This window comes from Cherax quadricarinatus, chromosome 44 (genome assembly GCF_038502225.1).
Source record: "Cherax quadricarinatus isolate ZL_2023a chromosome 44, ASM3850222v1, whole genome shotgun sequence".
Taxonomy (NCBI): Eukaryota; Metazoa; Arthropoda; class Malacostraca; order Decapoda; family Parastacidae; genus Cherax; species Cherax quadricarinatus.
Window position 1 is genome coordinate 3,292,029 of NC_091335.1, and position 27,687 is coordinate 3,319,715.

The 27,687-nt window shown below is 38.1% G+C and overlaps 1 protein-coding gene across 1 annotated transcript in view; it reads right to left on the reverse strand.

Annotated features, from left to right (window-relative positions):
- The window catches only part of LOC128697577 (mitochondrial import receptor subunit TOM70-like), a 33,424-nt gene extending 8,467 nt beyond the window's left edge, over window positions 1–24,957 (reverse strand). The window contains exons 1-9 of the mRNA XM_053789380.2: window positions 24,651–24,957; window positions 21,333–21,506; window positions 19,157–19,364; window positions 17,137–17,314; window positions 8,393–8,600; window positions 7,645–7,779; window positions 5,033–5,145; window positions 2,785–2,896; window positions 670–890 (exon numbers count right to left, since the gene is read on the reverse strand). Coding sequence (XP_053645355.2) covers window positions 670–890; window positions 2,785–2,896; window positions 5,033–5,145; window positions 7,645–7,779; window positions 8,393–8,600; window positions 17,137–17,314; window positions 19,157–19,364; window positions 21,333–21,506; window positions 24,651–24,908 — 1,607 coding nt within the window. The 5' untranslated portion in view covers window positions 24,909–24,957. The remainder of the gene's footprint in view (window positions 1–669; window positions 891–2,784; window positions 2,897–5,032; window positions 5,146–7,644; window positions 7,780–8,392; window positions 8,601–17,136; window positions 17,315–19,156; window positions 19,365–21,332; window positions 21,507–24,650) is intronic.
- Window positions 24,958–27,687: the final 2,730 nt, after the last annotated feature.

Here is a 27,687-nt window from a genome sequence, read left to right on the forward strand (position 1 = left end):
GCATGAAATATACATTTACCTACACAGAAAACAATGATACATGAAGAATAAAACAATAATAACATCACACTTACTTTTATTGAAGATATGGTGATGTATGGAAGATGGGAGGAGGGAAGAGGATGGAGGACCCCTGTCGCTCAAAAAAGTGTTCCAGAGAGGTCTGTTTCTGGTGTATGTTAGGAATTGTGTTGGGAGACAGGAAAAGATATTCCTTCAACATGACACTAATATCAGCTCTACGGCTTATTTATCTAGCACAATTCATCTAATATGACATAATAAACAATATTAATAACATAGAAATATGATATATAGTCTAGAATGAATAAATTGCGGCCACCCTACCTCAGTGGGAGACAGCTGACCTGTTAAAAAAAATATAGATAGATGGAGGTAGACAGACAGATAGATATAATAATTTATATCTGTGCACCTCTGCAAAGACAGTGATAGTATGAATGATGGTGAAAGTTTTATTTTTCTTTTTTTTGTCACTGCCTTGGTGGGAAACAGCCAGTTTATTGAAAAAAAATGTCCCCTGACTTGTCAATTTTTCCCTGAATCTATACATTATTTCCCTGAAAACTTGTGCATTTAGGATGTACACATCAACACTGAAGTGACAACAAATCCTACCAGGATGCAAACATCACCAAAACTACTTACGTCTGAACTTCAATTGTGGCCAGATTCTCATATGCCAGTTCACATTTGTCATCAATTTCAAGAGCTTGTGTAATGTAAGATCTCGCCTGCGCTAGGTCGCCTTTCCACTGGAGTATGAGGAGGGCACGGTGAACTAATGTAGTAGGATTTTCAGGATCCACCTCCAGAGCTTTAACATAAAAACTATCTGCTCGTTCATGTTCACCCTGATCACAGAGAACCTAAGGAAAGATGACATATGAAACAGTGACCACAACTTCTTGTGTGAATAAAACAATATTACACTGAAAACAATAATAAAATTCACTCTAAATTGCATTATGAAGGATAATATTTATCTAAATACCATTACCTGCACTATATAATTCAAATGAATGTAAAAGTATATAGAGAAAAACCTTGAAAATACAATGATTCAAATTAAAATATTGAAAGTCCTTGTTATCTTGAAATGCAACAATTTTAGCCCTAATTGCCGTGCTGTATGACCCTTGTGGGTTTAGCACTGTTTTGTTTGTACTAACAGAGTGCTAATTAATTAATGTAACTACAACAGGCATCATAAATATGCACATGCATAAATAATTCACATAGAAAATGAGAATTCTAGGTAGTAGGTTGGTAGACAGCAACCACCCAGGGAGGTACTACCATCCTGCCAAACGAGTGTCAAACGAAAGCCTGTAATTGTTTTACGTGATGGTAGAATTGCTGGTGTCCTTTTTTCTGTCTCATAAACGTGCAAGATTTCAGGTACGTCTTGCTACTTCTACTTACACTTAGGCCACACTATACATACATGTACAAGCATATATACACACACACACCCCTCTGGGTTTTCTGCTATTTTCTTTCTAGTTCTTGTTCTTGTTTATTTCCTCTTATCTCCATGGGGAAGTGGAACAGAATTCTTCCTCCGTAAGCCATGCGTGTTGTAAGAGGCGACTTAAATGCTGGGAGCAAGGGGCTAGTAATCCCTTCTCCTGTATAAATTACTAAATTTAAAAAGAGAAACTTTTGTTTCTCTTTTTGGGTTACCCTGCCTTGGTGGGATATGGCTGTTTTGTTGAAAGAAAGGAGAAAATGAGAATACCCACTACAAAATAATTACAAAAATAAAATACCTAGGTAGGTGGTTGGTAGGCAACAACTGCCCAGGGAGGTACTACTGTCTTGCCAAATGACTGTGAAGCAGAAACCTGTAATTGTTTTACATGACAGTAGGATTGCTGGTGTCTTTTTTCTGTCTCAAACATGCTAGGTTTCAAGTATGTCTTGATACTTCTACTTAAACTTGGGTCATACTACACATTCATGTACATGTATATACAAAACCCCCCTCTGGGTCTTTTTCTATTTTCTTCCTAGTTCTTGTTCTTGTTTATTTCAGCTTATATCCCTGGGGGAATGGAACAGAATTCTTCCCCATAAGTCATGCGTGTCGTAAGAGATGACTAAAATGCCGGGTGCAAGGGGCTAGTAACCCCTTCTGCATATATTCCTAAGTTTAAAAAGAGAACCTTTCATTTCTCTTTTTGGGCCACCCTGCCTTGGTGGGATACAGATGGTTTGTTGAAAAAATAAAATAAAAATAAAATACTGAAATGTGTATGGGTTACCCACATAAACTAATATTTCATAGGATTACCCTTCCTCTCGATGCACTCCTTAGGTCTCCTAAGCACTGATAAGGCTACATTATGACGGATAGAAAAGTCAGTACCCTCGCACAACAATTTAATGGCGGTCAAGAGTTATGGGATAGTGGGTATGTCCATACATTTCATGAAGCTTATGCTTATTAAGGTTCAACATGTTCTCTATTGCCTGGTGAGTTACCAGGCCAGTTATTAAAGAATGTAACTTCACAGTCATTTAACCAATCTTTTATGTTTGGCAGTAAGGCAAGGGGTAATGTTTTGCACAGTTGTTCTGGCACTTCTTGAAAGTGTCAGGCAAATAGTCTGCTATAAGCATAATTGTGCACATTTATACTTTTGATGCTTACTATTGTCAACTCTGCATTTTGAGATGATTCTATTTAATAAGTTACATGATACTATATATAAACCCTAAAGAAATTATCTGGCGAGTAAAAATATAAGTAAGAATTACCTGGGCATACAACACATAGCACTCCACACATTTAGGGAAATTTTTAATAGCTTCTTCAAATTTCTTCATCACTTCTTCTACTTTTGCCTTATCTCCAAGCTGATAAGCATACCTGTCAACAAGATAAAATTATGGGTATAAAATACAGACAGGATGAACAACAGACAATACTATAGTTACATGGAAGCTTTATTGACAACCTTTTGCCTATTCAGAGTTCTTATATTGCAAACAGGTGCATTTACAGACCCTACAAATGATATTGGGTAGTATGTGACCCATCATTTGCTACACCAGATTGTACCTTCTTATTAATTCAAGTTTCTGCTTAACTCTCGAGATCACACGCTTCTTGGCACCATCACTTGCTTTAGAGTCCATTGTTAATAACACAATACTTCAATAAAGTAACAATACATACTTTTAAATCCAGAGAAAATTGAAGATCAGATGATGATTGTATGCAAGCACACGCACAGACAATAACAAACTGACATGGGCTGACAATAACTGGCCCCACTGCCCAGAAACAATGAAAAGAGACAGGTCCTAAATGCAGGTCAGACCAGACAAACCTGTGATGAAGTGAATCTGATTTATCAATGGTACAGCCAGAATGGACATCATGTAATGGTAATTTTACCAGACACGAAGAAACAGATTTGCCAAGCCTGGGGTCTGGCCAGTTTTTTTTTTTTTTTTGTCTAGTTTTATCTAATATCCATTTTATAGAGGTCAGTTATACCAAGGTTTTACCGCACTTACTCCACTCTCCAACTTTTTATTAATTGTTAAACTACAAGTGCAGAGGTTGTAGTCCCTTTTACAGGATTTACATTGTACATGACTCTTGCTTACCAGAGGCATCAGCATCCACAACAAATGCACAATTACTTTCCAGAGAAAACATTTTAACTACTGCCAAAGCAGTGTGACCCAAAGAAAACACATTGACCAACATTCACTTACTTGCCAATCTTTCCAGAAATGTGCTGACATCACAATCAGATAGCCCATCTAACTTCAACATCCCCATCTCACTTTCAGAGTGCAGGCACTATCTTTCTCACCTCCAGGACTCAAAGTCTGGCTAACCAGTTTCCCTAAATCCCTCCATTAAAAGTTATCATGCTCACGAACAGCATGTCCATTAAAAACTACCTGGTTTCCATTCACTCCCATCTAATACATTCACACAAACCTGCTGGATGCTCAAGCCCTTAAAACTCAGTCTTTTGTACTCCCTCTTTCCAACCATTCCTGGGACAACCCCTACCTTCTACCCCAGTCTTGTACATCCTCTTTGTCAACCTATCCCTGATCATTCTCTCTACATGCTCAAACAACTTCAACCCCTCTTCAGCTTTCTGAATTATATACCCTTTGCACCCCACACTGTCTTTTAATTTCTATACTCTAGATTCTATGCATGATATTCACATCACACAGTGCTCTCAAACATGACATCTCTGCTGTCTCTAGTCTCCTTTTTGCTGCAGCACTGAAAGCCTATGCTTCGCACCCATAATGTACAACTATACTCTGGTACATTCCCTTTTTTCCCTTTATAATATAAACTTTCTTTCCACAGATAATTCAACACAGCGCCCACCTTTGTCCCATCATATATTCTATGGTTCACTTCATCTGCCAGACCATATCAGCATAAGTTAAAAAAATTATTGTAATTCAAATCACTTTTATAGACCCAGGCACATGTATCCATAATTGCTTTGGTTATTAGACTGACTCAGAGTCAATGATTATGCAAGAGGCAAGATGTGGGTGGTGCAGAGGTGTATAGCAAAAGCATCCATGGCTGCTGCACCAAACTGCTCTCATTTTCTAATACATGCCAAAAATTAAAAATATTTAAAAATGAAAAAATGACAGATGGAGAGCACTTCTGATATAATGATTTCAATATGTACTTTTGATACAGTGGTAATGCATGCACTATACAGAAATAAAGTTTCAAATGTATTATGCTCCCAATCTACACACATTTGAAATTGTCTTACCATATTTGTAACTCCCTTAATATATATAAAAAAGAATGCCTATACATGCAATAAAGAAAATGGGCAAACCAAAAAATAGCCGTAGGGATGTACGTGTATGTTCTAGGGTAAATATGAAGGTGTGGAAGCAAACTTACTGGGCCAATATATCAATATATGACATTTAAAATAAGAAAAGATTGGTCCATACATGTATTTCTGGAATACACACATAATTATGTCAATACCTGTAGTCTGTGTAGCATCGTTGGACAAAAGCAATTGGGAAGTTTGAATTTAGCTCCACAGCTGTCTTGAAGTCTGACATTGCTGCATCAACTTTACCTATTAGTAAATGTATCTGGAATAGACAAAATTTCTATATTTATCAATAAATTATTAATAAATTAACATAACCTGAATATTGTTTTAGGGGCAAGACATTAAGAGCAGCTCATGATTCATCATAAAACAAGGTGCTAATCAATGATCTGAGCTAATGACTTATCAAAAAATATGATGAAAGAAATGAGCTTATGAAAACCCTCTCATGGTAAAGTAGTAATCAGAAAATGAAACATTTGCTTGTGAAAGTAACGCTATGGCATATAAACAAAATAGTTTTATGGAGCCCATAAACTCTTCATGTCAAAAGTAGGTAAAATACATTAGCCACTTTTAACCTGTAAACGGTCCAAACATATATATACGTTTTTTCAACATTTGAAAGTATGTAAAAAAAGTAGATCTTTTTGTTTTTCTACATTTGAAAATGTGTAAAAAAACTTTGATCTACTTTTTTTTTGGTGTTATATTTGAAAATATGTAAAAAAACTTGGATCTACTTTTGTAGCACTACACGTGAACGTAGATCTGCTTGGACCGTTTACGGGTTAATAATTACTATCAGTATTTAGACAGAGAACAGATCAAAAACAATAACTGAGCCTCCATGACAAAAAAAACAAATCCTCCTGGAAAAGAAGAATCTAAGACAAATTATCTTGATGAATAATGAAACTAATGAATCTCCGTATTTAAAACATAATTTTGAAGAACAGGTTTTTTTTTTTATAAAAACCAATGTGTTTGCCAGGACTATAACACATCAAAATAACACAAGAAAAATACCAAAGCTACTAACCTATGCTGCTATTTTGAGGGATATAAAATGAAACATAGGAATTAGCTATTGTTTATAGAGACGTATGAGTATAATGCCGACAGAAAGAGGTATAAAGACACAATATGCAGAACAAACTTTCATTGGAACTACGTGTCACTCGAGGTTCATAATGCTCAAACTTGAGCAATTTTCTTAACCTCACTTGCTGTCTCCCATTATAACAGGATGTCTCAATGTTAAAGCTCTCCAAGACAAGCTCAACCAGGTCGAGCCTTCAATCCAGTTCACACTTGAAGAAGAAGTCGACAACACTCTTCCTTTCCTTGATGTTCTGCTTTGCAAAGCTGACCACGAACTTCGTTTTAAAGTCTATCGAAAACCCACCAACCAAAACGATCTTCTCCACTTTTACTCTCACCACGACACCAAAACCAAACGTGGTGTAATTATAGGTTTCTTCCTGCGTGCACTCAGAATCTGCAGCAATGAGTTTCTTGAAGAAGAATGCACGATGATTGAACAAGTATTTTCTAAACTCCACTATCCTCGTCACTTCATCAGAGACTGCAGACGACGGGCATTAAACATCTTCAACACACCCAGAGAAGACACTGCCGAGAAGAGATACATAGTCCTCCCCACCAACTCCATTGCCAAACACGTTTCCAACATCTTTTCCAATACCTCATTTCAAGTATCTACCTCCACAACCACGACCATCAAGGACATTACCAGTGATAGACAGGACAAGCTTCCACCCTCTGCAGGGGTATACATAATCCCTTGCAATTCTACTATCAACCTCTTGAATATTCTATTAATAACCTGCTAGGTAGTGCACAACGAAACCGTTTGAAACCAGTCCAGGGTTCGGACCAGTCAAGGGTTCGGACCAGTCAAGGGTTCGGACCAGTCAAGGGTTCGGACCAGTCTATCTGATCTGATCAGTGGGTCACTTATTTAAACCATACTGGTCGGTGATTTGAGCTAACACATGAAGGATCTACTGGATCTACTGGTCTGCTCACAAACTTGTCCAATCTCCTTTCCAAGCTACCCAAGATTTTAGACTCTATAACCCCACCCGGTAGATCATCAGATGCAGCATTCTCCACCTGACCTCAGCATTCTGAACCGGACTATAAATACTTGCGTTCCTTCCACCCCAGGTAGTTCTGTTTGTGACTTGAAAAAGCCCACTGTGTGGGCGAAACGTAGTCAGTAAAGGATCACATTATACTGCATATGTGTTTATATTTCCAACCTTTGCAACTTCTCTGCTTGACTCAATATTTTACACATAAGAAATGCAGTTATCAATGATAATTAGAATACTTTGGTAGTACATTCAAGTATTATTGTTCACTATAGAATTAACATATTACTATACTATATAGGTATTCAGTCACCTAATATCCATGTGAAGATTCTAATATGAGTTTAGACATGATAGCTCTTTCCAAGTTCTCCAGTTAACAAGTATGAACTGTAGTTAATTATGACTATCATAGTCTTGCTTGGAAGATTCCAGCACTGATATATAATGATTATAACTGGATCTGGGAGGATATGACCCAACTTCTCTGATCGTATAAAGATTCTATATAATCAGTAACAGATAAGGTAAAAATATGAAGTTTTCTGAGGTTTAAAGGGAACACCCAGAACGAAATAATATTACTACAAAATTATAATGCATACTTTTATACACCACACAAGGCTGTAAGAATATACCTGTCCTCTGTGATGGAATACATCAGAATTGGTGGGATCAAGAAGAGCTGCACGATCAAAATCACGAAGGCTGTCTTCTACTTTTTCATGTTGCATGTATAATGAGCCACGTTTTACCAAAGCATTGACAAGCATCTGCAAATAAAAAAAATTTAGGTTATTCAAAGTGAGCAAATGGTTTTCTGGTACATGCACATATCAACCTACGTTCAAAGTGAGCAAATGGTTTTCTGGTATGTGCACATATCAACCTACGTTCAACATATAAAGGAAAACTTGTATACTCAAAAATAACCTAATGGATGTCAGGTGTATGAGTATGTTTGTAATGTACTCCATCAGTCAAATGGCCAAACCACAGGTCCCAACTAATATTTAAATTTATTATTTTTATGAGTCTTTCCTTTGATCTAATCTTTTTACTGTTAAATATTACTCTAATGATAAGAGCACCAAAATACAATGTCAATTACAACATTTACAAGTGTAACTTATTACTGAATTGTTACCTCACAAAAATTATTGTATTCAAAAGAAAGCACTAAACCCAAATGAGTCATGCATCACCACTGCCTTACAAATATCATGTTTAATCAGAAAGACCACTTGACTAACCATGTTTTGGTCTTGTACAATTATGCATAAACACTGAAATTACACAGAACGAATAAAAAGTTGAAAGTAAATTTTAAGTTTAAAACGCAAGCTATATGAGTTGTTAAAGGCCTACTAATTTCTAGTGTCTCACCTTCAGTGGACTATCTTCAATATTGATGAGGGCAGTGAGGTCATCCATGGCCTTTTTGCTCTCGCCACGCAGTTGGTATAGAGTAGCGCGCAGCAACAAGCATTCCACTTTATGTGGAGTTAGAGGGTTTGCCAATTCATTCTGGCAACATTCAATGATCTCTCCATAATTTCCTTCTTGCAAATGTTGTCTAGCTTTCAAGTAACCACTGGCAGAAAAATATTAGTTTAAGGATTTTCACTGAAATTTTTCTTGAAATTCATTCAATATTCTATTGCATAAAATGCTTCCCCCCCAAAAATGTTTTTAGTATAAATCACAAACAATAAGCATTTATTTAGTGAATCTGTCGGCAATATGATAATTATGTAAATATGTTAGCAAGTTTCATGTCTTTATGTAAAGAAAAGAACAAGGGAAATTAATAATATTTTTCCCAAGAATTACATTCACAAATGCTTTAGTTGGTTGTACAGGGGTAAGAGAGGGGACTTTAGTTTGTGTGTGACGTAAAGCAGACAGACTAACAATTGTAATTCTTCAATAAGTATGTTAAGGTTGCTATTTGCTCTTGAAAAGATGAGGTTCCAGAGAAGGCCAATGTTTTTGTCAACATTTACCAAGTAATTCTGCTAGATGATCCATGAACCATCCTACTTCTAATTTAGAAATAGAAGTCATAATTTAAAAAATGTATAAAAAATTAAACAATTATTAAAAATACAAAATACAATTATTAAAAGTACAAAAACTGTACTTCACTGAGCATGAAAGAATGTAACTCACTGAGTACAAACAATGATGGAAACCATAATGAACAAAAACTTCATACACAGAAGAATCATTACATGGTGCTGCACTGGAGTGTAGTCACACACAAAATCCTACTGACCTACTAACTGGTAAATAATTTGGCCTTTGGACTGGAAATTATTGTATAACCAATTATAAAATGTACAAATTTTTCAAGAATAAGTGGATGAGGAAATTGTAGATATTTAGTTTTAAGAAAGGTTTTGATAGAGTTCCCATCTGAGACTAATTTTGGAAGTTTCAAAACAGAAGGAATAATAGACTTTCTCGTTGAGCAGAGAATGCAAAGTGATAAGAGGAAAAATGTCGTCTTGAGGAAATGTTAACAGTATGGAACAATAAGATCTGTACTTGCCCTTATAGTGTTTTCAATTTATATAAATGACTTACCAGAAGAAACAGAAAAATTCTATGAACTTCTTAAATGTAAAAATCTTGTGCAAAATAAATAAATAAATAAATATATACATATACAGTAACCCCTTTTCCTGTAAAGATTACTAAAAAGAATAAGAAGAAGAAAATTGTCAAAGTGGGAAGTCTGAATGTGCGTGGATGTTGTGCAGATGATAAGAAAGAGATGATTGTGGATGTTATGAATGAGAAGAAGCTGGATGTCCTGGCTTTAAGTGAAACAAAGCTGAAGGGGGTGGGAGAGTTTCAACGGAGAGGAATAAATGGGATTAGGTCAGGAGTTTCAAATAGAGTTAGAGCTAAAGAAGGAGTAGCAATAATGTTGAAGGATAAGCTATGGCAGGAAAAGAGGGACTACAAATGTATAAATTCAAGGATTATGTTGAGTAAAATAAAGATTGGATGTGAAAAGTGGGTTATAGTAAGCGTGTATGCACCTGGAGAAGAGAGAAGTGTAGAGGAGAGAGAGATTCTGGGAAATGTTGAGTGAATGCATGAGGAGTTTTGAATCAAGTGTGAGAGTAATGGTGGTTGGGGATTTCAATGCTAAAGTGGGTAAAAATGTTATGGAGGGAGTAGTAGGTAAATTTGGGGTGCCAGGGGTAAATGTAAATGGGGAGCCTTTAATTGAGCTATGTGTAGAAAGAAATTTGGTAATAAGTAATACATATTTTATGAAAAAGAGGATAAATAAATATACAAGGTATGATGTAGCACGAAATGAAAGTAGTTTGTTAGATTATGTATTGGTGGATAAAAGGTTGATGGGTAGGCTCCAGGATGTACATGTTTATAGAGGGGCAACTGATATATCGGATCATTATTTAGTTGTAGCTACAGTTAGAGTAAGAGGTAGATGGGTAAAGAGGAAGGTGGCAACAACAAGAGGGAGGTAAAAGTGTATAAACTAAGGGAGGAGCAAGTTCGGGCGAGATATAAGCGACTATTGGCAGAAAGGTGGGCTAGTGCAAAGATGAGTAGTGGGGGGGGGGGGGGTTGAAGAGGGTTGGAATAGTTTTAAAAATGCAGTATTAGAATGTGGGGCAGAAGTTTGTGGTTATAGGAGGGTGGGGGCAGGAGGAAAGAGGAGTGATTGGTGGAATGATGAAGTAAAGGGTGTGATAAAAGAGAAAAAGGTAGCTTACGAGAGGTTTTTACAAAGCAGAAGTGTTATAAGAAGAGCAGAGTACATGGAGAGTAAAAGAAAGGTGAAGAGAGTGGTGAGAGAGTGCAAAAGGAGAGCAGATGAAAGAGTGGGAGAGGCACTGTCAAGAAATTTTAATGAAAATAAAAAAAATTTTGGGAGTTAAACAAGTTAAGAAAGCCTAGGGAAAGTATGGATTTGTCAGTTAAAAACAGAGTAGGGGAGTTAGTAGATGGGGAGAGGGAGGTATTAGGTAGATGGCGAGAATATTTTGAGGAACTTTTAAATGTTGAGGAAGAAAGGGAGGCGGTAATTTCATGCACTGGCCAGGGAGGTATACCATCTTTTAGGAGTGAAGAAGAGCAGAATGTATGTGTGGTGGAGGTACGTTAGGCATTACGTAGAATGAAAGGGGGTACAGCAGCTGGAACTGATGGGATCATGACAGAAATGTTAAAAGCAAGGGGGGATATAGTGTTGGAGTGGTTGGTACTTTTGTTTAATAAATGTATGAAAGAGGGGAAGGTACCTAGGGATTGGCGGAGAGCATGTATAGTCCCTTTATATAAAGGGAAAGGGGACAAAAGAGATTGTAAAAATTATAGAGGAATAAGTTTACTGAGTATACCAGGAAAAGTATACGGTAGGGTTATTATTGAAAGAATTAGAGGTAAGACAGAATGTAGGATTGCGGATGAGCAGGGAGGCTTCAGAGTGGGTAGGGGATGTGTAGATCAAGTGTTTACATTGAGCATATATGTGAACAGTATTTAGATAAAGGTAGGGAAGTTTTTATTGCATTTATGGATTTAGAAAAGCCATATGATAGAGTGGATAGAGGAGCAATGTGGCAGATGTTGCAAGTATATGGAATAGGTGGTAAGTTATTAAATGCTGTAAAGAGTTTTTATGAGGATAGTGAGGCTCAGGTTAGGGTGTGTAGAAGAGAGGGAGACTACTTCCCGGTAAAAGTAGGTCTTAGACAGGGATGTGTAATGTCACCATGGTTGTTTAATATATTTATAGATGGGGTTGTAAAGGAAGTAAATGCTAGGGTGTTTGGGAGAGGGGTGGGATTAAATTATGGGGAATCAAATTCAAAATGGGAATTGACACAGTTACTTTTTGCTGATGATACTGTGCTTATGGGAGATTCTAAAGAAAAATTGCAAAGGTTAGTGGATGAGTTTGAGAATGTGTGTAAAGGTAGAAAGTTGAAAGTGAACATAGAAAAGAGTAAGGTGATGAGGGTGTCAAATGATTTAGATAAAGAAAAATTGGATATCAAATTGGGGAGGAGGAGTATGGAAGAAGTGAATGTTTTCAGATACTTGGGAGTTGACGTGTCGGCGGATGGATTTATGAAGGATGAGGTTAATCATAGAATTGATGAGGGAAAAAAGGTGAGTGGTGCGTTGAGGTATATGTGGAGTCAAAAAACGTTATCTATGGAGGCAAAGAAGGGAATGTATGAAAGTATAGTAGTACCAACACTCTTATATGGGTGTGAAGCTTGGGTGGTAAATGCAGCAGCAAGGAGACGGTTGGAGGCAGCGGAGATGTCCTGTCTAAGGGCAATGTGTGGTGTAAATATTATGCAAAAAATTCGGAGTGTGGAAATTAGGAGAAGGTGTGGAGTTAATAAAAGTATTAGTCAGAGGGCAGAAGAGGGGTTGTTGAGGTGGTTTGGTCATTTAGAGAGAATGGATCACAGTAGAATGACATGGAAAGCATATAAATCTATAGGGGAAGGAAGGCGGGGTAGGGGTCGTCCTCGAAAGGGTTGGAGAGAGGGGGTAAAGGAGGTTTTGTGGGTAAGGGGCTTGGATTTCCAGCAAGCGTGCGTGAGCGTGTTAGATAGGAGTGAATGGAGACGAATGGTACTTGGGACCTGACGATCTGTTGGAGTGTGAGCAGGGTAATATTTAGTGAAGGGATTCAGGGAAACCGGTTATTTTCATATAGTCGGACTTGAGTCCTGGAAATGGGAAGTACAATGCCTGCACTTTAAAGGAGGGGTTTGGGATATTGGCAGTTTGGAGGGATATGTTGTGTATCTTTATATGTGTATGCTTCTAGACTGTTGTATTCTGAGCACCTCTGCAAAAACAGTGATAATGTGCGAGTGTGGTGAAAGTGTTGAATGATGATGAAAGTATTTTCTTTTTGGGGATTTTCTTTCTTTTTTGGGTCACCCTGCCTCGGTGGGAGACGGCCGACTTGTTGAAAAAAAAAAAAAAAAAAAAAAAAAAAATCATGTTTCTGTTATTAATATTGTTTATTATGTCATATTAGATGAATTGTGATAGATAAATAAGCCGCAGAACTGATATTAGGGAAATATTGAAGTGTTTTGTCATGCCTGGAATTCCACTGGAACACAGTAATTTCATATCAATTAATTTAAATGAGGAAAATTGGCTCTGTAAACGAGCAAATCCAGATGCGAACAAGGTCACGGAATGGATTAAACTTGTAAGTAGAGGTTCCACTGTATAGAAAAAATGATGAAATCTATAGATGATGATTTATATAAATTGAGCAAATGGAGCTCCAGATGGATGACAGCCTTTTATGTTGATAAATACCATGTAATGGAAATGGGAGACAACAAAACTGGACCACATGAAGAACATACAATGATAGATCAAAAAGTCTGAGTCTGTATTTCCTGACAAAAATACAAATACAGCCGTGATCTCACCACCAGCAATTTCCATCTACTTGCGCCTCTGAAGAAGTTCCTGGGACAGCGTTTCAATACATGATGTGATGACAGCTGTTTGTTGATGGCTTTGTAATTGGCCAACAGAATTCTAGGCAGAAGGCATAAACTGGTAACATGGGATAAGTGTCTCAACAGGCTTGGTGATTAGGTCTTGAAGTAACCAATGGACAATATAATTAATATGGCCATGCTGTATTTTTGTCAAGAAAAATAATGATCACCAAACCTTTCTGATCTGCTCTTGTAGGTTGCTTGACAAAATTTTTGGAACAACATACAAAGGGATCTAGAAGACATTTTCCTTTTTTTTTCAACAAGCTGGTTGCATCCCACAGAGGCAGGGAGAATGTGTTACAAGCCCCTTGCTCCCAGCATTTTAGTCACCTCTTACAACACGCATGGCTTACGGAGGAAGAATTCTTTTATACTTCCCCATGGAGACAAAAGGAAATAAAGAAGAATAAGAATTATTAGGAAAATAGATGAAAACCCAGATGGGTGTGTATATACATGTATACGCTTGTACATGCATGTGCAGTGTGACCTAAATGTAAGCAGAAGTAGCAAGATGTACCTGAAACATTACACGTTTATGAGAGAAAAAAAAAAAGACACCAGCAATCCTACCATCATGTAAAACAATTACAGGTTTCCGTTTTACACTTGCTTGGCAGGACGGTAGTACCTTCCTGGGTGACTCCTGTCTACCAACCTACTACCTAGTCTAGAGGTCATTATTAATAAAAAATCAGACACCAACTCATAAATACAACTGAGAAATGCATATATTAAACTGATAAACTAACAATTAAAAAAACAGCTTTCAAATACTGTAAAGGTCAGCCATCACTAATCCGGCAATCAGTAATCCGGTTCCATCAGTGATCCGGCACTAATTTTGGCTAGCATAATTTCAAATTTCTGGGGTTGCCACCCCAACTTGCTGCTACTGTTTAGTGGCCCTACCTGCTGCATAAGTCATTCCAATTTCTTGTTCTCCATTTATTGTTATAACGTGCTCATTTTTTGCCCTAGCCATGGTTCCAATGAATAAAAGAAATGCTTCTTGCTGTGTAAAGCACATACACTGTACATTGTCCATAAAAGCTAAGGTGGCTTCGAAGCCACTGTTGGTCGCCATGAGCTCAGCTCACTCATAAGCTGTGACCTGTAAATCTGGACCTACATACGAGAGAATACATCTGTGTGATAAGTGTGCACTATGTAAAAAAAATCCTGCAGCACACAGTGCTTTTGGTGTAAAATCCTGCAGCGACAGTGTTTTTGGTGTAAAACAGCGACTTGGCGGCGTACTTTTGTATGGTTCTTATGGTTGTATTCTCGTTTTTTGGTCTCATTTGATAGAATGAAAGATACATTACAGAAATAGATATGATTTTGACTGGTTTCATGAAGGAAAACACCTTGAAGTTGAGCTCAAAATAGCAGAAATGTTTGACTTTTGCCCATGTTCAACTGGCTGGTTTAATACGCAATCACAAATGGGCTGACATTATTTATACAATTATTACAATAATGCAGTAGTCTGCATAACAGTAAATCTTCTATTTTTTGTGTGAATATAAATAAAAAATGGAAAGTAAGCGTAACATAAGAGGGGCCTGGAGACATGACTAATGAACAGAAAAATGTTATTTTAGTGCCAAGAATGTCTGCATTGTTTATTCTGAACTCTATTTTGAAATTGGAATCTCTTGAATTTTGTGTGAAATTGGCCAAATTACCGATTTCTGACCACTTTATTGAGTATTTGAAATAGGTAAATGGGCGGTTTCTTGTACTCAATCGACAGAATAGAAGGAATACTAGTGAAATAGCTGTGAGTTTGGTAGACTGGAACAATGGAATGGGCCAAAAATAGTGCATAAATTGGGTGAAATCGCCAATGCATAAATATCACCTTTGTGTTAAGTGTATTCTAACTTAACCACTCTGTAATCCGGCAAAATCACTAATCCAGCACCCTACAGATGCTGATGATGCCAGATCAGTGATGGTCAACTGGTACAGTATATGGATGGAGATGCTGAAAAAGCAATTTTAAACATATAAAAGGCAAAAATTGGATTAAGCAGCTGATGTATGTTGTCCAGACCTTAAACAACATGCAGACCAGAAAGGAGAAAACAAGACCTACCAAATAAAATCCAGAGCTAAAAAAAATATGCACAATAATAAAAGACTAGAAACCCTAAACATGCCTATTCCAGCTGATAGGAGAAAATAAAAAGAAAAGCTGGTATTCCATTTTTAACACACTGGTTGCCTCCAATCAAGGTAGGATGATCCAAGAAAGAAAAAGGAAGCACATTCACCATCAATGATTCAATAGCTTCCTTGCCAGAAGTGCAAAGACACAGAATTTAAAAAAAAAAAAAAAAAAAAAAAAAAAAAAAAGTATTTTAATACTTTCAACAGGATAACAAAAAGCCACAGATATAAATTTAGGAAAAAAATGGAGTCAAACAGATACTAGGAAACTTTGCTTTACATATAGTGGTAGAAAAATGGAATAAATTGAAAGAGGAAGTAATAAGTGCTACAACCACTATAGATTTTTCAACATGTGATGAATATATAAATATATAAATATATAAATATATAAATATATAAATGCAGCAGCGAGGAGACGGTTGGAGGCAGTGGAGATGTCCTGTTTAAGGGCAATGTGTGGTGTAAATATTATGCAGAAAATTCGGAGTGTGGAAATTAGGAGAAGGTGTGGAGTTAATAAAAGTATTAGTCAGAGGGCAGAAGAGGGGTTGTTGAGGTGGTTTGGTCATTTAGAGAGAATGGATCAAAGTAGAATGACATGGAAAGCATATAAATCTATAGGGGAAGGAAGGCGGGGTAGGGGTCGTCCTCGAAAGGGTTGGAGAGAGGGGGTAAATGAGGTTTTGTGGGTAAGGGGCTTGGACTTCCAGCAAGCGTGCGTGAGCGTGTTAGATAGGAGTGAATGGAGACGAATGGTACTTGGGACCTGACGATCTGTTGGAGTGTGAGCAGGGTAATATTTAGTGAAGGGATTCAGGGAAACCGGTTATTTTCATATAGTCGGACTTGAGTCCTGGAAATGGGAAGTACAATGCCTGCACTTTAAAGGAGGGGTTTGGGATATTGGCAGTTTGGAGGGATATGTTGTGTATCTTTATGTGTGTATGCTTCTAGACTGTTGTATTCTGAGCACCTCTGCAAAAACAGTGATAATGTGCGAGTGTGGTGAAAGTGTTGAATGATGATGAAAGTATTTTCTTTTTGGGGATTTTCTTTCTTTTTTTTGGGTCACCCTGCCTTGGTGGGTGACGGCCGACTTGTTGAAAAAAAAAAAAAAAAAATGAATATATTAGTGAAGACAATACAAGCATAACCTGTTCCTGAAGATACAAATAGGTAATTACCAGAACCATCAGGTGCTACTGCAGCATGGGTGTAGTTACACACAAACATTATTACTTGGTTCTGCAGCTTGTGTAGTTACACACAAGTACCATTACTTAGTGCTGCAGTGTGAGTGTAGTTACACACAAGAAGCATTAATGGAAGTTGAATTCTGAAGGGATTTAATAATTATGCACAAGGTAAATCAATCTACCCATTGCTAGAACCACACATTACATAACCTACTTGTTAGTAGTGTTTTTCTCAGGAGGATGTTCTGTCTCATCTACATCTCCCTCCTTCTCTTTATCTACCGAGTTGAAAATGGGATCCTCTGCAAAAGACTCGAAGAATGTCTTGATAAAGTGTTTCGAAGGCATCACAGGCTCACGTTTTTCCATGGCCTCCTTAGCATGCATACGACCTGCCAAAAATTTATGCCATAAAATATAACAAGTTTGATATGAAGTTGGAGTTATTACAATTACTCTTATTGGATTATCAAAAATGAGCTAAACTTGTGGCCATGTTTGATAGTTCTACTCTTAACATCCAGGCTTTTAAAAAAAAAAAAAATCAGTTTAGTTATACCTATTATAATGTTAAACTGTATTAATGTATCCAATCTGTGCCATACTGCACATAAATACAATTGTATTGCTTAATCCATTGGGGTTTTACAGTGCCTGGGGAAATTATAAGCAATCAAGTTCCATCCAAGGAAACGTTTGAGAGGTCCGATTCCTTGGATCAAGAGCTCCTCACTGGTGTTGAGGCACTTCTTTCAAGGGGTGACCCCTGAAAACCAGACTCCAAGCTTTCATGTACACAAAGTAGTAATAAAAACTCTACCAACATCCTGGAGTATACCTAGAGTGTGTTTTGGGGGTCAACGCTCCCGTGGCCTAGTCTGTGACCAGGCCTCGCAGTGGATCAAGGCCTGATCAACCAGGAATTCACTGCTGGGCGCACACAAAATGACATACGAACCACAGCCTGGCTGGTCAGGTACTGACTTTAGGTTCCTGTCCACTGGTAATCCCCCTTATGTATGCATTCATAAATCTATTTCTATATAGATAAATCTATTTCTACATACACAGAAAGTATCGACAATTAATTCTGTCAATTAGTCACCATTGTTGTTACAAGCTGTGCTAATTTAATCATGAAAATAGAGTGAACTCCTTTGTTTACTACATCTGAGTTGCCTGACAGTGTTTCTGCCAAGGAGAGACTGTCCAGGAACTTTTTCCTGCAACTGTACCTTTGATAAACCTTTGATGAGTTTCAAGTCTTTCTACTCCCAGAGCCTGGCCATCAGCCAGGCTTGTCTGGTGCTAGCTTGGTCAACCAGGCTGTTGCTGCTGGAGGCCTGCTGCCCCAAATATCCATTACAACCCAGTTGATTTGGCACCTGATGAAGATACTTGTACAGTTTCCTCTTCAAGACTTCTACACTTGCTCCAAGTGTTTCTGATATCATCTGGTAAGATGCTGAATAATCTGGGGCCAGGAATGCTAATACAGTATTACCTTATTGTCCCCACCGCACCCTTGTTTTTCACTGGGTTTATTTTGCGCTTCCTCCCATATCTGTCACTCCAGTATGTTGTTATGGCAGTATGTAGATTTGGGACCAGGCCTTCGAGTACCTTCCAGGTATATATATTATCAGCAAACAACCTTTTCTTTATACACAAACAACCTGCACACAGGAGATGAAAGTCCATGACAACATTTTGGTCCAACTTATGCCATTTACAAGTGGCTTGTAAATGGACTGAAATGTTGTCATGTGCTCTTTTCTCTCATGTGTGCAGTTTGTTTGTGTACTGTTCCAGTCAGGGTATTGTGTCTTTTTGTTCTTCTCTTCATATATTTCACCTACTGGGTAAAACGTAAGTAAATGGCTCTTTGCTACAAAGTCTTTTTTATTATATTTGATGGCTTACAGGCATTATTCCACACAAATCACAACTTTTTTATGGGTTATCCTAGGTAATTCACATGTATGTTACTATGTACGATAACTGTACTTATGTGGACCTGTACCTAAATAAACTGACTCACTCTTGCAGAATTCTCACTCTTAAAGCTGAAAATCAATTATTACTCCAGCTTGCCACAAGTACTTCATAAAGTTATCACTGCCAGTCTAAACATTATGGAGAAAGAACTTTATTAAACAACTATGAACAAACAAAGCAGGGAAGGAATGAAGTGTATTCAGCAAAGTATGAATTGTAAAAGATTGTAAACTTACCTAATTCTTTCAGCACACGATCTACATTAACAAGTGTTGCTTGATTCTGGAATGATTCAATAATACACACAGCAGTCAGGTCTTCTAATGCTTGTTCCAAGTCCTTTAATACCTCACAGGCTTTTGCTCTTCTCTGCAGCGCCTTCACATATCGGTCATTAAGCTCCAAAGCAGCTGTGCAGTCTCTAAGAACACATTCCCAGTTTTTCTGTGATATTTAAAAGAATAGTAAAAAATTTTCATAATTCAGCACAACTGTCCCATGTACTTAGCCAATCCAATTAATGTTGCTTGCAGCACATGATTACCATAATACTACATAAACTCACTTGTCACACTTTTTAATTGCAATAATAACCATGCAAACTGCATGCACAAATTTCTTTACACTGCCAAATAGGCATTATAATAACTAAGATATGAATCCCCTGCCTAATAACCCCCTGGCCCCAAGTGCAGCATATCATATGTAACAACAGAATGCAATAGTCAGATAATGAACTGTTTACCTGCCTTCTAATCTTTTTTCCAATCTTCTAAAGTGAAGAGGAGCATGGGCATTAAAGAGTGTGAATACCAAAGTGCAGTGTTATACATCGGAATATAGGTACAAATTAACCCTTTGAGGGTATTCGTCGTACTAGTACATCTTACGCGTAGGGGTTTTTGACGTACTAGTACTCATAAATTCTAGCGGCCTCAAATCTAGTGGGAGAAAGCTGGTAGGCCTTCATATGAAAGAATGGGTCTATGTGGTCAGTGTGCACAGTCTAAAAAAAATCCTGCAGCACACAGTGCATAATGAGAAAAAAAAAACTTTGACCATTTTTTTTAAATAAATCAGCGACTTTGCAGTGTATTTTCGTATGGTATTTATTGTTGTATTCTAGTTTTCTTGGTCTCATTTTATAGAATGGAAGACATATTACAGAAATTGAGATGATTTTGACTGGTTTTACAAAGAAAGGTGCCTTGAAATTGAGCTCAAAGTAGCAGAAATGTTCGAATTTTACCAAACTTCAAAAGTAAACAAATCGTGCCAAGCGTGCAATACACATCAACTGGTGAGTCTAATATTCTTTCACAAGTGCGCCAATAATATTTATACCATTTTTTACACTAATGCAGTAGTCTGCATAACAGTAAATCTTATATTTTTTGTGAAAATAAAAATTCAAAGTGGAAAGCAAAAGAATATAAGAGGGGCCTTGAGACGTGACTAATGACTAGAGGAAATGTCATTTTAGTGTCAGGAATGTCTTTCTTGTTTATTCTGGACCCTATTCGGAAATTGGGATCTTTTGAAATTTGTGTGAAATTGGCAAAATTGCTAAATTCTGACCACTGTACTGGATAGTTGAATTTCATAAATGAGTGGTTTCTTGCACCCATTCGATAGAAAAAATGGAGTTCTAGCGAAATATTCATGTTTTTTGTCGACTAGTACAGTGAAATTGGCCGAAAATGGGGCTCAAAGTGGGCAAAATCGCCGATGCGTAAACATCGCCCAGACCGCTAACTTTGCGAGAGCATAATTCCGTAAGTTTTCTATCAAATTTCAAACTTTTGGTGTCTTTATGATCGGGAAAAGATTCTCTATCTTTTCATAAGAGAAAATAATTTTTTTTTTTTTTAAATTTGGCCGACCCTGAGAACGAGTTTCGGAGAGGGCCTGTCGACCCTCAAAGGTTTAAACAAGCATGAGAGTAAGTTGGAGGGTTACCTCAGTTGTTGCAGTAGAAGGGCTGTGGAAGTGAGCTGTAAGGCTATTTAAGAGGTGCAGAAGCAAAATGGAGTGGGTTAAAAGTGTGACAGGGGTGTGGAAAAGAGGTAGGAATAAGTTGGAATGATGTGAAAGGTAGATGTAGAGGTACCGGAGATAGTTGTATAGGTGAGGACTGACTTGTGAGGTTGTGGGAGGAAGTGTGGGAGTCAATTATACAGGTGTGAGATTGACTTGTAGAGGTGTGGCAAGAGATATGAGAGCAAGTTACACAGAGTAAATGTGGGAATGGGTTGTATGGGTCTGGGAGTTGGAAGTGTTTGTGAGTTTTAGGGGTTTGGGAATGAGTTGTACCTAGGTACACAGTCATTCACAACTATACCACTTGGGCAATAATCAAATTAATTTTCCACAGTAAATTAAATTTATAGTTAGCAATACAGCACAACTTACCAACTGTTCAAATGCTGCAGCTCTATTCTGGTAGAAGGTGGACAAGTCCACTTGGCTCTCAGGGGGACAAGCTTCTATTGCTTCATTGTAACAATTTATGGCATCTGCATATTTCCCAGCTTTGAAGTATTTGTTTCCTTTAGTCTTGAAACTTTGTGCCTTTTCTAATGGAGGCTGGAAAAAATCAATATTATTAAAATCAAATTAAAAAAATATACTGGCAGCTTAGCAAAATGCCTGCCTGCCAGGAAAGTATTATTACTTAGTTACAAAATATGTCTCCACATAGGAAAGTAACCTGGTTCAAAGCAAACCAAAATTTACCCCTATACAAAAGAACAGTACAGTGCCTGCACTCTGAAGGAGGGGTGTTAATGTTGCAGTTTAAAAACTGTAGTGTAAAGCACCCTTCTGGCAAGACAGTGATGGAGTGAATGATGGTGAAAGTTTTTCTTTTTCGGGCCACCCTGCCTTGGTGGGAATCGGCCAGTGTGATAAAAAAAAAAAAAAAAAAAAAGAACACTGGTGTTGGCCTACTGGACAATGCAAGCAGGTCCTACATACACTCAACCATTAAGTAAACTTTATTCAGGTTAAATTTTTAAATTTTTTTTTTTTACAGAATGCTGTTTTATATTTGCAAATTATTACATAAACATACAGGCATGATAAATACTGTTATCCTAGGATAACCCAACAATGCCAAATACTGTATGATTTATTTCCATAGGGGTTCCCTTTGTTTAGTATCTTATTTAAACAAACATGTATGCCATTTTCATGTTCAACATCAGATTATACAAAAAATAAATTTTATTTCGAATGCATTTCCTATGGTTGTTTCCTTTTCCATTATTAGGACCACTCAGTTACACACAATGAACTGCATTAGACACTTTTTCACCTGCATCATCATGTCCTCAGATTTGTTAGTTACTCACGTGTTGTCTGCACCAAGGCCATGCTACAAGAGTAGGAAATCTCTTTAAACCTGTGGGGTGTCCAGGTACCAGACAGTATCACTAAGTCATTAAGTATTTTGTGGAGAAACTACAGCCAGTGAAAAAGCAGACAGTAAGCTGAAAATTGCACTTATGAACTGCAAGACACCAAGCGGACATCAACCAAATCTTTACATGGGCCGCAGAAAACAATATGAAATTCAATTTAGAGAAATTTCAATTACCCTGATATGGAAAACTCGAGGAAATGAAAATTGAATCAGAGTATAAAGCAAATTCCAACCACACAATTGAGCGTAAAATGTGAAGGACCTGGGAGTGATAATGTCAGAGAATCTCACTTCTAAAGATCACAACAATGTACCTACCACATCTGCTAGGAAAATGATAGGATGGATAATGAGAACCTTCAAAATTAGGGATGCCAAGCACATGATGATTCTCTTCAATTGTTTGTTCTCTCCAGGCTGGAATAGCACTGTACACTAATGGCCCCTTTCAAGGCAGGCAAAGTCGCAGACCTGGAGAATGTAGAGAACTTTCACAGCACGTATAAGTATGATAAAGCACCTAAATTACTAGGAACGGTTGAAGTCCTTTGATTTGTACTCTCTGGAATGCAGGCAAGAAAGGTACGTGATAATACAGTGGAACCTCAGTTTTCATTTGCCCTGGTTTTCATCAAATTCAGTTTTCGATGACTTTTTCATCAAAATTTTGTCCCAGTTTTTGTTCATCACCTCGGTTTTCGTCAAGTTGACAGTGGTCTGCCATACCAAACGCATCCGCCTGTGCCCACACAAAACATCCCATGCATTCTGAGTCAGTCTGGCTTTCTTTCTCGTCTGTAGAAGGCGGTAGTGGTTGTGATGGTGGTAGTGGTTGTGATGGTGGTAGTGGTTGTGATGGTGGTAGTGGTTGTGATGGTGGTAGTGGTTGTGATGGTGGTAGTGGTTAGTAGTGATGGTGGTAGAGGTTAGTAATGATGGTGGTAGAGGGTGGCAGTGATTGTGGTAGAGGGTGGTAGTAACTGTGGAAGAGATAACTCTCTTCCCTCTCCCCTCCACGCCGTCTTCCATACGCCAATAAGAGTCTTCAATAAAGGTAAAAGTGATGTTAAATGTTCATTTATCCATTTCATCAGTCCTTTATATTTATTTCTCATGTAATTTTTTTTTAATACTTTTGGGTGTCTGAAACGGAGTAATTGAATTTACATTATTTCTTATGGGAAATATTGCTTCAGTTTTCGTCAAATTTGGTTTTCGTCAGACTTTCTGGGACGAATTAACGATGAAAACCAAGGTTCCACTGTATACACATGGAAAATCCTAGAGGGACTAATCCCAAATCTGCACACAAAAACCACTCCCTCTGAAAGCAAAAAACTCGGCAGGCAATACAACATTTCCATAATGAAAAGTATGGGCACCACGAGTATGCTAAGAGAAAACACAGTAAGCGTCAGGGGCTCAAGACTTTTCAACTACCTCCCAGTATGCTTAATAAGGATTACCAATAGACCGCTGGCTGTCTTCAAGAAGATGCTGGTCAGGCACATAAAATCAGTACCTGACCAGCTGGGCTGTGGTTCATACATTGGTTTATGTGCAGCCAGCAGTAACAACATGGTTGATCTGGCCCTAATTCCCTACGAGGACTGGTTGATCTGACCCTAATTCGCTACGAGGCCTAGTGACAGACCAGACCATTGGGGCGTTGACCCCCAAAACCCTCTCCAAGCATACTCCAGGTACTAGAAAAACATTATATAATTTAATAACACCAATAAATTAAATGCTAAACCCAAAAGGGTCACTGTAGATTATAGAATTTAAAAATCGGTTTTCTTCCTTTCTGCTGCTTCTTTAATTAGGCACTTTTTAACTTAAACTGAGTTATATTATTACTAGTAGCCTCAACAAGATAAGTAACTCACTCTAGCCTTTTATATTATATTCATTGGGAAGCACCAAACCCAGAGACCATACAGCAGTTTTAAAATGGGAAGCAATCGGGGTTGATCCAAGGAAAGCAAAGGTAGCTCTTGTTCCTTGTATTAAAGTCCTTTACCAGCATCAAAGGGCTTCAAAACTACAAACTTTATTCAGATATACGATGCCTGACCATGTAATGTATGTGGTGCAAAGTTATGCTGAGTTTATGTGGTGTAACATTTATCTGTCTCCCTTACAAAAATTTAACAGTCTTGGGCATTTTTTTGTGTAATGCCTACATCGTCCTGCGTGACTATCCCACCGTCATTCACCTGTTATATATAACATAGAATGTGAAGAGGACCATCATTCACTAAGTTTAATTAGTTCCACAGAGCACTAAGAGTTGCGTAACTCACTAAGTTTGTTATGTCGTCTGCCCTTGATGACTGGGAGTTCGTGGGTGAAGGCAGACTTTCGCTGGTGTCTGGGCTCTTCTTAGCTGATGTCTTGGCTCTTCCTCCTTTCTTGCTGGTTTCCTTTACAAAGAAGTAATATATGCCGGCACCTGCGGCCAAAGTTCCTCCCAAGGCCAAAGCAATTTGCCATTTTGGTACACCGGTCTCCTCAGACGAGCACTTGGACAACGCCATGTTTACGCTCCACATTGATCTCATGAACACCTTTATAAGATTATATTCACTCTTAACAACACGGAAAAATATTTAGGCTTCAAAATTTAAGTGAACAAATAGTCACGTAGTTAAATAATAATAATAACACTGCCCCCGTAGTTCTGTAGCGATGGTGTGACAGTAAATGTTATAGGTATAGCACCCAAGAAACATATGATCAAGACATTAACATTTCAAAGAGCCGGTCAGCAACCCAGCACAAATTGATGCTATCTTCTCCTTTTATTCTGGGAGAACTTCTTCACCCGTATATTTCCGCCCAGATCTGAGCAGCATTTATCCCCGACACCGAGAGCTCAAATCTGCGTGAGGTATAAAGATCTGTAAAAGAATTCTCGTTGCGACATCAAGCGGACACAACTTGATTTTGCTAGTATGAGACCGTGACTCTGAATGTAATATTTTCATTGTTGTGTTAATATTCCTCGATTAACCTACCCTAACCGTCGTACGGAAGCCTCCCAAACTTGCTTTACAGCAAAGAACAAACATGTACAATAACGTGATTGGAACAACACACACACACAGACAACTCGCATAACTGGAGTTTACCTGGAGAGAGTTCCGGGGGTCAACGCCCCCGCGGCCCAGTCTGTGACCAAGCCTCCTGGTGGATCAGAGCCTGATCAACCAGGCTGTTGCTGCTGGCTGCACGCAAACCAACGTACGAGCCACAGCCCGGCTGATCAGGAACTGACTTTAGGTGCTTGTCCAGTGCCAGCTTGAAGACTGCCAGGGGTCTGTTGGTAATCCCCCTTATGTGTGCTGGGAGGCAGTTGAACAGTCTCGGGCCCCTGACACTTATTGTATGGTCTCTTAACGTGCTAGTGACACCCCTGCTTTTCATTGGGGGGATGGTGCATCGTCTGCCAAGTCTTTTGCTTTCGTAGTGAGTGATTTTCGTGTGCAAGTTCGGTACTAGTCCTTCTAGGAAGATTTTCCAGACAGTGGTCAATTTTTAACAGCTGTTCCTGGAATTTCTGGGATGTTGCATCCGGAGGCTTGTAGACTACCACAATGACTAGGTTTTGGTTCTCGACCTTTACTGCTAAAACTTCCACTACATCATTTGAGGCATTAAGCAGTTCTGTGCAAACAAGTGACTCTGCAATGTACAGGCCAACCCTCTTCCTTTTGCCTGTTTACTCTGTCACATCTGTATAGGTTGTAACCTGGGATCCATATTTCGTTGTCCAAGTGATCCTTTATGTGGGTCTCAGTGAAAGCCGCATAATGAACACTTCTCTAAATGGTTCATAAGAAAACTGTCTAATATTGAGTTCAGATCCTCAGAAGCAAGTTTTTATTTGGATTCATTACCTAAGCTATTACAAAGTACTATTTCTTAGTTGTACTTAAAAATTAATTGGAAAATACTTGCTATGAGGTTTACTGGAACAACTGTATTATAGCACTCGATAAGCAACAAAAAAAATTGTTTGATAAAAGCTGTGGAAAATTGCATTGATCTGAATGTAACTAATTATGTACATAACAGTAAATGATAACAATGATAATTATTATTTATCAATGTTACATAGACAAGTAGGAATTTGGGACACCTAGGTCGCAAAAAATGTCCCCCTTCGATACCTACCACTGTCATAACCACAAGTTGCTCTGGACCTATTAATTAAATGAAATATACATACACCAGGAATACTGGTAAATATATAAATTTGTGGACTGTATATTAAAAATAATAAATGGTTATATATATGCACATTTACATAACAGAAGGAAAATATATCTTAATATCACTCACCAATTTGACTGGAGATTAATGTGTATCATACTCAGAAAACCTCACTCTAACTAAATCTATGAAAATAATGCTGGCCAGAATTACACACAAATCTAGAGAGCTTATCTGAGGTTCCTGGAGCTGTCTTGTCCAGTCGTCTGATATCTCAAGTTATGCAGGAATGCACATCCACCAATTTCGCCTCCTATTTGAGAGGTGTCAACACAATTTTAACCTCTAGAGCACGAAAAATTCTTCCCATTACACCAACGTTTGTACAAAATTCAAAACCAAGATGGCGAGTCTCCTGTCCAGAACTTAAAGGAAAATCCCAAATTATTGCCAGTTGGGTGGGTCCTGTGCCCCTCCCCCGGAATATCTGGGTGCATGGTTTACGTTTCCTAAACATCGAAGTGTACCTACCCCCTAAACGTAGGTGTTACAAATGCCAGCACTATGGTCATGATGCAGTAGACTGTGGAATACTACATTCTTGGTGTGGTAAGTGTGCTGGGAAACATTCCACTAGAGAATGCACAGTAGGCCCTGACAGCCAAAAATTAACTGTAAAGAAGTTGGGGTTACAGTTTCCCACAAGGACTGCAGTCAGAACCCAACCAACCTTCGAGGTAAACCTGATAACAGTCCTTTAATGGTAACTGAGGATGGGGCCATCCAGTCTACCACAGCCAGATCTGAGACTGAACCTCTGCAAAGTGTGCAAGAACCCCACCTCACTGCAAACAATTCTGGTGCTACCAGAATGCCATCACACACACCAGCTGTGGAGGAGCTAGCCATCCTGCTAGCACATATGGAACTACTGGTCTGCCACTACAGATACCTATGGCTACACCTTAATATGGGGATGAGTTTGTCATTTCTCCCAATACACACAACTACAACAGTCAGACGGACACCACACAGGTAACCTCCCTGGAAATTGGAGATGAGTCAGATGCACAGGACCTACCTGCAGTGAATGATGAAACAGAGAACACTAATGTAACCATGGTA